The following is a 13,325-nucleotide window of genomic DNA, read 5'->3' as shown; positions in this document are numbered from 1 at the left end:
GCGATGTGACCTGAAATGTTTGGAACTTCCTCACCTGGGTCCAGTATACTTGGGTCATTACTATTAGCTGCTGAAGGTGAATCAGTGAGACTCTACGTGGAAGACTAATTACAAATTTGTCAATTTTTTGGTCAGAAAGGGGATAAAACATGATCATTCTTCTAATTTCCACTGCTAAAACAATGTTAAAATATGACGCAACCCCAAATAGAGCTCGCTGAGGCCCCCTTGTGGCACCCCCCTGTTGGGAACCGCTGATTTAGAACACTCCTAAATCAGCCTGAAATCAGCCTTTAGGCTCGATTGTCAAGGGTGTCGTCAATCTGGCAACCTGTGCTTGGATGTGTTTTGATACAGGAATGCAATACCTAGTTCAACCACAGGGTGTCAAACTTAAATACTGCACTTATACTAAAGTACAACACAAACCAAACAATCAACAACAAACTAAAAAAATCTTTAATTTTAGGTTTGGCAGATATTTGGCTACAGTTCCTATACAGTTATTAAGAAGCTCAGCTTTAACAGAAATACCATTCTTATTAATACAATCAACTCAATATAATACACTATAATACTATAATGTCAATTTCATCCAAGTGGTTTACAGACAAATATAAAAGTCGGCTGTCCAAAGAAAACCAAAAGTACCACAACAATTGATCTACCAGAACCTTAATCCTACAAAATAATGAATAGCATATGTATAAAATAAAACTGCATAGATTTGACTATGTAAACAGTGCAAAATAAAAGCAGGTTTTAAAGGGAATCACAGAGAGCCCTCAGCTAAACAAGATTCTCATTTCCTCTGCTTTGAATTTCAGACGTGGATAAATGTTTCTCTCATATCAGGTATTTGTTCATTTCCTCATGTTAAAGATGTGGATTTCAAACTTAAAGGGTTACTTCGCTCCAAAATAAATCATTTCTCATTGTTTCTCACTCTTTAAGACGTTTGTTTATCTTTAAAACACAAATTAAGAAATTTTTATTAAAATTGGGTAAACAAATTTGAGCAAAATTATCTTCTGATCATTTAGAACATTAATGAAAGAACATCTACTTGTATTAGCAATGTCATCTGAAACGAATACTCACCCAGTTATAACGCTGTTAACTTTAACCAGGTATTCAGTCTGTTACATCTCTCTAGAATACCTCAATTAAATCACTTAATCCATTTGGATTTGCTTATTGATCTCTTCAAGAATATTCTGAAGCTTGGATGGTTTTTGGCAAACACAACTTCAGTTTCATTTTTTTCATTTTTGTTCTGAAGGAAATTAAAAGTCTTAGGGAATCGAAACAATAAATGACAGAATTCTCGTATTTTTTTATTCCTAATGATTATTTAGGCACTATAATGTGATTGACTCTTTTCATTTAGCTGGAGCGAAGCCTACACGGTCCTGATCCCTGTCGAACACAGTGTAGTAGCGGCCGATGAACACGTCTCCCAGAATCCACAGCGGCCCAGCAGGAGGAGGGATATCCATCGCCATGAAGCCCGACAGACAAACATTCATACCCATGTGACTCACCTGAAAGAAGACGTAAATCAGGTCCATATGCTGATTTAAATATATCATTATTATGTTTGTTTACTTTCCAAACAAACAGAAAATGTTTATGATTGTCATAGGTTTTAGAGACAATTAATGAGGTTCTAGATTTATTTGGAAATCCTAAAAGGAAATGACGAACCTTCATGACATACTCCTGTCCAGTTAAGTTGAACATCTTTCCTCCAAGGCTAAAGGAAACAACTGGAAGTGTAGGAATCTTCTTACAGTCGATCCAGTACTACAAAAGAGAGAACAGAGTTAAATATGTACTGTAGATTACAGCTATATCATCACTGCATGATATGAAAATACGGCAGTTAAAGAGAGTCAACATGATTAAAATGACCAACAAATGAAGAGATTACATTTATGAGGAAGAATGAAATAAACTTTACGTTAAACATTTTCATTCATTTTCTTTTCAGCTTAGTCCCTTTACTTATCTGGGGTCGCCACAGCTGAATGAACCACCAACTTATCCAGCATGTTTTTACGCAGTGTCCATACACACTCATTCACACACATACACTATTTTAGCTTTACCAATCACCTATAGCGCATGTCTTTGGACTTGTGGGGGAAACCGGAGCACCCAGAGGAATCCCACGCAAACGCGGAGAAAACATGCAAACTCCACACAGAAATGCCAACTGACCTAGCCGAGGCTCGAACCAGCAACCTTCTTGCTGTGAAGGGAAAGCACTACCTACTGCATCACCCCATTTTAATTAAATATTATTTACAAAAACATTTTGGGTACGTTTTAGATTTTAAAAGACCTTATGTCTACTAATGCAGCACTGGAGTAAGCTAAAAGAAATATTTCAATTTATAATAACTAAAGAAGTAATACTATTAAACATTTTAATTTCTATTTAAAAAAAAAGGGTTTCAGCTTTTGCACACCAATAACTACAAACTCTGGTTCCAGTAATAAACATCTTTAAAGTAATCTTGTTAAAATTGTATTCTTTTAAATGGCAAAAGTATTTATTTTATTAAATGATTATATAATTATGAATATTTGTTGTGATATAAATATTCTACATTAATCTAAACACATTAGTTTTTCTTTTCCCTTTGAAAGAAGCCTTGCTTATAGATTGATTAACATCATATCCTATATTTTTATTTAATTCCATGTCAGCTGTTTTTTTTATGGCAAAAAACATTTCGCTAATAAATATACAATAAAAAAAACCCACAAATGAATACATGGAAATAAAAATACTAAAATTTGCTGAATATCACCTTGAGTAAGGCCCAATCCCAGTTCTATTTTGTACCCCTAACCCTTCCCCATCCCCTTGGCCCTTAAAACCTAGGGTGAAGGGGAAGGGCTTTAAAATTTACCCCTTGGGACACCACTACAGCACTTGCACACGTCATCATACTGTATGTCATCGCGATCTCATGCTTCATATGAGATCAGATGATGACGACTGCTGTAGTTATTTCAGTAGTGCTATTTTTTGTTTTTTATCTTCAGGAAATCACTGAAGGTATCTATTATGTTATCATACCGCTCTAATGTGGCAATAAGATCGTAATAATGTTCTGTGCATTTAAACAGTGGCCATATTCATCTATGTAAACACACCAAAACAACATTAACATTATAGCAGACACTGTAAAAGCTCATTCCCAGCACTAGACTTCTCTGACAGGGTATTCCAGCGTCATCAAGTGTCAGAATGTTATACAGGAGTTATGATTAGGGGTTATAGATCGCGAAATTTAGCAGTTTTTATTTAAGCATTTTTTTTTTTTAAAGCATGACGGTAAAACACGAACGCGTTTATGAATATATTAAAATGTGCTTGTTTGTTGTAAAAGTTCATAATAATTACAAAAAAATTACTCATTTGTGGATCTCCTTACTTCCGGGTGCAGCTGTGGCTGGTGTATTCTGGACAATTTTCTTACCCCTTGCCTTTAGCCCTACGCCTTCAAGCTAAAGAGAATTGGGACACCCCTACCCCTTCACAGGAACACGCAAAATGAGGGTTGGGGTAAGCGGAAGTGCTAAGGGGTAGAATTGGGATTGGGCCTCAGTTCATCATCAGAAATTCCTTCTGCAATCATTAAAAGCTGGACAGTTCAATAGAATGTACTTTACAGTAATAGGAGTTTTGTGTCAAGGACACACAAAGAACCTTGGGTTAATCTTGTATGTCCAATACGACATCTGGTAAAAATCCCTTGATCAAATCTAAACTTAAAATATATTACAAAAATCTGTTAGAAATTTTAGGTTGTATTTCATACATGTTATTTTTCCATGTGTCAAATTTTGACCAAAATACTGTACAAATCCACTTACAGTATACAATAACTGTTTTCCATCTGAAGATAATAACTAAATCTGTATTCATGTGATACTTGAATGATTTTTCAGTGTCACATGATCCTTCAAAATCATTCAGCTCTGTGAATTTGCAGCTCAAACAGCATTTATTATTATTATTATCATCAATGCTGAAAATGGTTGCTGCTCATTGTTAAATCTGCATTCATTTGAGCCATTTAAGTCTTTGCTTACAATTCTAATCAACTTAAGGCATCCTTGCTTAAAAGTTTTTTTTTTTCAAAAACAAATCTTAATGACCCTAAACGTTTCATCCAATAGTACTATAGATCAGTGTTTCCCAACCCTGCTTCTGGAGGCACTGCAACAGTACATATTTTGTATGTCTCTCATATGCGACTCATTCATTTCAGGTTTTGGGATCTCTTTGAATGTTCTGATGAGTTGATTCGGGTGTGTTTGATTAGGAAGAAGGCTGGGAAACATTGCTGTATATAATAAATAATGTGTTTGTGAAGATGTTTAGGCTGAACAGCTCCTCACCTCCCCCATGAGCAGTGGAATGGCTCCGATGGCTTTCTGCAGTGCCCGCACCTCCTGAACGGGCCCCGTGATCATTGATGTTCCAGTATCAACAATAGCCTGGCATCCACTTTTGCAAAGGGTAAGAGTGGAACCAACCTGGACTCTGTAGAAAAGAAATGACTAATATATATGACCCTGGACCAAAACAACTGTAATAAGTGTCAAAATTTAGTTCTCATCTCAAACTGAATAAAATAAGCTTTCCATTAATGTATACATTGTTAAATGAGAACATTATTTGGCTGAAATAGATCTATTTCCATATCTGAAATCTGAGGATTCAAAAAAATGCTTTACTTAATATCCCAATGATTATTCGCATAATAGAAAAATGTATATAGTTTTCATAATCCACTTGTTAAGTCTTGACGTATCGGTGACGTATGGATCTGTTTCCGGGTCCAAGCCGCTTTTCATTTGAATTGAGAAAATATTTGTTTATGGCCAATCACACATTAAAGTGAAGTTTATATCAAAACATAGTGTACACATCGGTCTCTGGACTTGCTGCATCACAAATACCAAAATTTTAACAATTTATAAAACATCCCTTTCTGGGCGTCGGATATTAGGTATGGATAAATTGCGATCGAGATTTTCGAAAGTATTACGTCGCTTTGTAAACATTTACTATTAGCAATTGATGAGTCTCCCTATTCAGTTTCATAGAGCGCTTTGACCCGAAAGCCCCTTCGCGTGACGTCACACTTACCAAGCGCATAGCCAAATCGTATGCAACATAAGTCATCCAGGGTCACATATTAGGTCACTTATATGTGAGCCTAATTACTGTTACTCTCTCTCCTAGACAATTCACATCAGGGACGTAACAGGATTTACCTAAAGACTATGCCCAAAATAACCAAACATTAAAGGCCCAGTATCCACGTGCTATTAAAATGAGTCTCTTGTGACCACTTGTGTTCGTATTTCGTTCCCTCTTCCTCCTTTTTTTAAACAGTGCGGTGAAGTATGAATACCTTGTTTTGCAGGGCTTTCTTGTCCCCTAACAATCACATGTTAGATCAGCAGACACAGAGTTGGTCAACTTTGTGGCTTTTCAAAAAAGCATTCTACCAAATGAGCCTTTACACCACATATGTTGTTTAAAGGGATAGTCCAATCAAAAAATTTATTCTCATTATTTACTCAGATTGAAGTGTTTTTTTTACTTTCTTTTTTCTGGTGAACACAAAACAAGATATTCTGAAGAATTCTGGGGGAAAAGCAGCCATTGACATCCATAATAGGAACAGAAAATACTGTGTTTTTTTCCCCTTTCTTCAGAAAACCTTCCTTTGTGTTTAAAGAAGAAAGAAACTGAGACTGGTTTGGAACAAGTTGGTTCTGGAAAGTTGAAAATTGAAAACCTGTGTTTAGTGTCATCAACTTGCCGTCAGATTAACAAAAGCGCATCTTAATATCAGGTGTAAACAGCGCCAAAAAGCCACATCTGAAACATCTTGTATAGTAATGTAATGGTTATGGTAACATACTCATCCATTTTTATCTGCCAGTAGGCTTTTCGCGTGACGTTGACATAATGCAGATCGCCGTTGAAATACTGCTGGTCAAAACCTCCCAGCATCAGCTCGCCTCCAACATCACCGGCCGGGTCCCTGTCCAACACATCCATTCATGATATCCAGCATGTTGACACCACACAGTGTAAGTAAACTCAATATTTAAAGGCATAGTTCCCCAAAAAATATATACTATACTATATTTTAATCTCAATGTGTCTTTCCTGTTAAGATAAAGGTTATAATAATAATAAAATTTTGAATTCTCTCATCATTCACTAACCCCTCACTCATTAAACCTAACTAGGTTTCTTTCTTCTGTTGAACACAGAAAATATTTAGAAAAATGCTGGATGATGGAATCCATTGACTTCAATAGTATTTTTTTTCCTACTATGGAAGTTAAAGGATCAAAATATTTGTGTTCAACAGAAGAAAGAAAGTCATAAAGATTTAAAATAAAACAAGGGAGAGTAAATGATTTTTGGGTGAACGAAAAAACATTAAAACATTAAGACTCTTTAAAACATGGGAAGGGGAAGGGGAAAGTAACTCACATACACACATTTGAGTCACAAATGATTCAGTTAGTAAAAGAAGCTTGTTATACAGAGAGAACAATCAACTCTAGTGTGATAGATTGGCCGTAACTTTTTTTTTTTTGGAGAGCAGGATGGGGGTGGCAGTGCTATGCAAGCAGTTATGAGAGTCATGCGTTACAGTTTAACACAAGAATAAAAATCATTTGTTCTTGCTTAAGGTCACACTATCAGCCAGATTCCTCAAAAATATAGAACTGAATTGGAGAAGAGATTAGAGGAACCTTAGAGAATGTGGTTTCACAATTCCTTTCTGAACTGCCTCATGTCAATATTAAATGTAGACCGTTTGGCTATTAAACAATCTGAATAAACAGTCAATGGAGTGTAGTGAACTGAGAGGGTAATAAAGCCTTACCGGTTGATATAGAAAGAGAAGATATTCTGGGGCAAGATTTTGGCAGCCATGGCTGTGTCAAACACAGGCGTGACCCTATCTACAGAAATGGCGGGGTACGCCATGCCCAGGACTCCATCAAAGCGTGCCACCGCGAACACAATCCCAGGCTGTTTTACCGCCTCTGCAAACTGCTGGCCTGTCACATTCAGCCCTGCCAACTACACACACAAACACACACACACACAAATGACTGACTTTTTGGATGCCAAGTTGAACGTAATTAATCCCTCCCTATTCTACAAATGGCTCAAATTATACATTACATACACTTCCCTTGTGTCCCTTGTGTTTCGTGCAAGTCACATTGGATTAAAGCATTTGCTAAATGAAGACATAGAAAGTCATTTTATATTCAAATCTTATTTAATATTTTGCATTCAATTTTAGTTTATTAAATGTATAAAGCTGTAATGGACACTGCAATGACGATGATGAGAAATACAACAGGTATGCTAGAGCATTTGCCCGTTTTTATGGTTGCATCTTGTGACATCATATTCTCTTTTTGGTTTGTTTAGATGTTTTTGGTCTGTGTTGCATATATAAGCAATATCGCAGTGCGATAGTAGCAGTGCGATATGTCTGTATATCGGCACTGGTGTGAGGCTCGGCGTGTGTTGGCTCGAGGCTGCAGACTAAGTGCTTTAATAGGTCACAAGTATTGATATACAGCCACATCACACTGCTTCTTGTGTGATATTGCGTTTATACAACTGTTTGACAGCATAATCGTGTGTATAGATGAGAAAATAAAACATGCATAGTCTAAAAACCCTTTTGTATGAGGAACTACTTTCTTCTGCAATTCATTCACATCCGCAGCTGACGTTAAAACAGCAGAAACTATTGCTACTTTACAGATGTCACTTTAGAGCTAGTGTTTGAATGATTCTCTAGCGTAATGTCTAAAATGATGATGAAACAGGTGATTATGCTGACATTTGAAGATTATAAGGCTGAACGGCATGAAATGCCATCAGTCTACAGAGAACTCCCAGTATTTCTCTGTTGCAATCGGGAGATCACAATAATTAACCCTGAAAAAGCCAAAGCCAAGCAAACACTACCAAATTATTATAGCATAAATACAGAATGAGAGAGATCAACTTAGAATGTCTTATAATGATTTGATCAGCAGGGATTTGAAATTTAGAGTTTTTCTCCCTAAGGACTTATGCGGTCTCTGTCGCCATCTTGTGGCACAATGTAAACTGGCTGTTAAATCGATGAATCTTCGAAATGATAAACATTTTAAAATTGGCACTATCCTTATAACTAAACTGCATAGTTGCAATCTATACAACTACATTTTCGACTAAAAAAGGCTCAAAAGTACATTATGCTGTCCAACAGCTGCAATACTTGTCAAACTTTAGTGAGTTTCTATATAACAGTATAATGAAATTTTGGTTAATAATAAGTTGTTTGTGTCGTTTTTCTAAGGAAGGCATGACAATCTTAAATTAAACAATATTAAAAAATTAGTTTAGAATATATCAATAGTTTGATGATGTCATAACTGGACTGAGTCATAATAAGAAGGTAAAATCAGAAACTGCAGAATTACTCTAATAGAGAGTTATTTTCAATTGAGAAAACTTCATTTCGCTTATCGCTTATTCTAGCTGTTAAAGCACTCAAATTATTAAACCTAAATAAATTGACTTTTTTTTGTCAAAGCAGTTGACTCACATTGACTGTATCCTGACTGATGAAGCCAGAGAGACTCCCTCTGCCATACTGAATGGAGAACTCAGTGCCATTCTGAACGTACGTGCTTGACTTCTTAGAGTTATAGCGACGGTGCAACCCTGAGAACATAATGTAAACAAGGTTAACAAAAGCAAAACACATAGATTCATACAAGAACATCACTTACAGCATGCTATGTCCAGGAAGGCGCAATGGATAGATGGAACCCAGAGGTTTGATGATCCGGTGTCAAACAGCACACTGAAGTCCTGAGGAGGCGTACCAATACTGATCATGCCATAATACTGGGCCTGAAGAGGAGGAAAGAACACTCACTATACTGCATATGCAAGAACCAAAGCCCCAAAGGGTATGATAGCAGATCCACTCACATCCATGAAGTTGGTGAGTTTCTCCACAGGTGGTGGGAGTTGTGTTGTTGTTGGTGCTGGTATTGTGACGGAGCCTTGATTGGTAAATGTGCCATCAGAATATTTCGCCTTCATTTTAGCCAGAGATTTGATCTCATCGATAGTCTTGCCATTGTCTGCCAACATGCGGCGCACAGTACGCATCTTGTGCAGAGGAATTCTAGAGGCAGAGATTTAGTTCAGTAGAGTAGTTTATTGCACATATAAAATTGTGGCTATTAAATAAATGACACCAATGCTCTAAAAATACACATTTATTAAATAACCAAATCTAGGCTGATGATTTGTGGAGTATTGCAAAGTTTAATAATAAAGTTATTGAAATGTTGGTCATTTGCAAGTGTTTTTTAGGAACACTTCAAGCCAGGTAAAACATTCAGGCAAATTAATTATACTGATTGTAACTATAAAAAAAGATTAATTGTAATTATGTAAATATACAAAAAAGTCTATATAATGTTAATTAATTAGTTTACCCTAATATTGCTAGACTCCCAGAAACCAATCTATTTCACTTGCACTTTTGCTATACTGTATTTATTAAGACGTGTGATTCATTTAATGTATTTTAATTTACAGGGGCGGCACAGTGGCTTAGTGGTTAGCACTGTCGCCTCACAGTAAGAAGGTCGCTGGTTTGAGCCCTGACTGGGTCAATAGGCATTTCTGTGTGAAGTTTGCATGTAATTCCCGTGTTGGTTTGGGTTTCCTCTGGGTATCCACCACAAGTCCAAAGACATGCGGTATAGGTGAATTGGGTAAGCTAAATTGTCCGTAGTGTATGTGTATGCCCTCCAAGTTGGGGGTTGAGAATTGGGCTAATGACTCGCCTCGTAAAAATGAGTTGTTACAAAACACTAATACGGTGCAGCTAAATATCAACTTCGATATAAACGGTCCTGGGAATAAGTATTTTATTTTTTACTCCTCTACAAAATCATCATAATCAGTACAAAATTTCCTAAATTGTTATTTTTCCAAAAAGAGCTATTCCAGAAATTTTATTCAATATTGCAGGAAAAAAAGTATGTCAGTTTTTTTCAAATATCGTGCAGCCCTAGCTCGCGGTGACAAGTTCAGTTTCCAGCTTGAGGTCTTTGCTGATTCTGTTCCCCTTTCTCTGCTTCCCACACTTTTCTGTCTCAACTGTACTGCCCTAGACAATAAAGGTGAAAACCCCCTAAAAATAATTACACTACATTTTAATAGTTTATAAAAATGTATTAATAAAAATGACATCATTATGATCCATGTAATGCTGCATTTTTGCTATTGTGTTATACATTTTAGTGTGTTTTCATATATAATTGCTATTGATTAAATATTGTCACTGCGCTATTACCATGGTGAGTTTAAGATGTTAAAGAAAAGCAAAAAAGTTTAATACAGATTTAATTTCCCTCAACCCCCACATACACTTAAGTGCAAAGGTCACAAACTGGATTCCTGGAAAGTGGCAGCTCTGCACAGTTTTGCTCCAATTCTATTCAAACACACCTGATCCAACTAAAGAAGGTGTTCATGACTCTTGAACACCTTGATTATTTGGATCAGCTGTACTTGATAGGGTTGGAGCAAAACTGTGCAAAGCTGCAGCCCTCCAGGAATTTAGTTTGAGACATGCTTTAGCGCAGCAGTGCTCAACCCTGTTTCTGGAGATCTACCTTCCTGCAGATTTCAGCTCCAACCCTGATCAAACACACCTGAACCAAATGATTAGGAGCTGAACAGCAGTTGATAATTACAGGCAGGTGTGTTTGATATGAGTTGCAACTAAAATCTGCAGGAAGGTAGATCTCCATGAGCAGGGTTGGTCACCCTTGCTTTAATGTATCCTGACTGCTTACATTTTTTTCCATTTAGACCAGGGGTGTCCAAACTCAGTCCTGGAGATTGATTGTCCTGTAGGTTTTAGCTCCATCTTGCCTCAACACACCTGCGTTTATGTTTCTAGAAAGCCTACTAAGAGCTTGATTAGCTAGCCCAGGTGTGTCTGATTGAGGTTGGAACTAAACTTTGCAGGACACCGGGCCTTCAGGACCGAGTTTGGACACCCCTGATGAGACATTTTCAACATGATATACAGAAGACACACAAAAACAAACATTTCAGTGGAACAAACGTTTATTGTATCAAGATGCCTTGTTATTTTAGAAAATATATTTTAACTTTCATTTTCAGTTTTATAGAATTTCCCTTCAGCCACAAAATGTAGCCTTTTGGATATTTTAATGAGTATCGATCAGATTGTTTTTACATAAATGTATGTTAAGATTAATGACAGTTAATATGGTGGCAGTGCGTTCAGAAAAGCATTGATAACACCGCCCATGAATAGCTACGCATGAGCAAAGCATTGCATTGCTATTGGTCGATTTGAAGTCAACTTAAACTTTCAGGTTTTTGTACTAGTGAGAGGTTTTCATGTACCTTAACAATGTGAGGCGATTATATAAGAAAACATGCCAATTTATTGGTCGATTAAATCAACTCTTACGCTTAAAAGATCTGATCACGAGCTGAACATCACTGCGTCAAACTAGATCGCAGCCATTATAAACAACTGTAAGCCTGACATTTCAACTCGCTTTATGAAAATAAGTTTTGTTGCTTCGACGTTTGTTTACATTATATGGCTTATCAAATTGGACTTTGCGAACAGTAGATCACACATGTAACTGTTTACTGAAATGTAGCCATACTCGGTCATGTGAGTTCAACTTCCTGATCTTCAGCGCCAGTTGATGCTGCTGCTGTTTTAAGCTTTTTACACACAACCTCCAAAAGCAGCACTGTAATTATGATGTGTATGAAAATAGTCTTAACTGATGATATATATCAGATGTATTTCATTTGATTGCAAAACTATAGCTGATTTCAAATATAGCTGAATGTTGCAAATACATTAAGAGATATTTAAAGCAAAATTACATAAATACATACAATGCGTATGTAGAAACACATGTTGAACAGATACAAATACAATTAGATCACTAACAAATAAGAAAATGCTTGCATTTACCTGATTATTGCTTGGCTGTCCGCAATTAACAGCCCTATTAAAAACGCGAATAGGTGAAAGCCGTTCATTTTCTGATCTTTAAAGGAACCGAATAGTTGTACTTCTTTTCTGATCCTTATATGACTTGCTATTGCAATTCTGAAATTTTACTCGTACCGCCACCCCTTGTGCGCAACTCATACATCCGCAAGTGTATTTCGGAGAGCTTCGTGGAACTTCGGGGATTTCCGTTGTACTTGGTTGAAGCGCAAATCAACAAAGTTCAGTTTGACACACCCGCTTCTTCATGGAATGTGCTGAAATGTGGTATCACTGGTTGAGTTACATCAATTCAATTAAATGCAGCTGTTGATATGATAAACGAGTTCTACTGTGAGTAGCAAGAAGATCAGTTTTACTGTGAGTAGTCAAAATAGAAATGGCCTTCCTCATTTTCGTCAGAAAAAGCTGAGGAACAGAGGAAGCAAATGTGGTACAACGCAATCGAGGAAGTGGAGTAATCAAACCCAATGATTTGTTTTTCTTATAGGTAGTCGTACAAAATATAGACTATTTTTGACAATGTATTGCAAAAAACTCTGCTATAAAAAGTGTAAATAAATAGGCTAAATAAAAAATCATCACATAACTTATAATAGTTTCTACTACACATAGCCTATTATTAGAATCACAAAACATTTGAATTTAAACATTAAAACTAGTACATTTTGATGGAATGTACTGGTGTCATCAACAAAATACACTAAATTGCATTTAGGCCTGCAAAGACCAGTTTCCATTAGAGCAATTGTTCAACCAAAAATGAAAATCTATTCATTATTATCTACTCTCCCCCAAGTGGTTCCAAACTTTTATGAATTTTTTTATTCTGTTTGGGGGAAAAACTATGAAAGTCAATTGTAACAGGTTTTTAACATTTTAATAAATATCACCTTTTGTGTTCAACAGAAGAAACAAACTCTGATTTGGAAGTGAAGGGTGAGTAAATGATGACAGAATTTCCAGTTTTGGGTGGACTATCCCTTTAAAACCATTATATATCTCCATATAATCATTTATATCATTAGCCATTAGCCAGTATACATTACCTGACAAAAGTCTTGTCAGTGATCCCAGTTGTAAGAGCAACAAATAATAACTTGACTTTTTGTTGATCACTTGGAAAAGGGGCAGAAGGTAGATATCAGTCAAGTTTGT

The 13,325-nt window shown here is 36.3% G+C and overlaps 2 protein-coding genes across 2 annotated transcripts in view; both read right to left on the bottom strand.

Moving 5' to 3' along the window:
- LOC147845623 (uncharacterized) overlaps nt 1-13,325 on the bottom strand; it is an 807,608-nt gene that overhangs the window by 304,820 nt on the left and 489,463 nt on the right. The gene's annotated exons all lie outside the window — the stretch shown is intronic.
- On the bottom strand, nt 437-12,334 carry napsa (napsin A aspartic peptidase). The gene is made up of 9 exons (NM_200031.2): nt 12,129-12,334; nt 9,068-9,266; nt 8,863-8,986; nt 8,676-8,794; nt 6,942-7,141; nt 5,958-6,080; nt 4,420-4,564; nt 1,708-1,806; nt 437-1,544 (listed from the first exon to the last, which is right to left on the bottom strand). Exons 1-9 carry the CDS (start codon nt 12,194-12,196, stop codon nt 1,383-1,385), a joined length of 1,239 nt encoding a protein of 412 aa, NP_956325.2. The 5' UTR covers nt 12,197-12,334; the 3' UTR covers nt 437-1,382.

The sequence above is a fragment of the Danio rerio genome, chromosome 3 (assembly GCF_052040795.2).
Source record: "Danio rerio strain M-AB ecotype USA chromosome 3, GRCz13ab, whole genome shotgun sequence".
In the NCBI taxonomy this organism is placed as follows: domain Eukaryota; kingdom Metazoa; phylum Chordata; class Actinopteri; order Cypriniformes; family Danionidae; genus Danio; species Danio rerio.
This window is presented reverse-complemented; position numbering and strand designations above follow the sequence as displayed.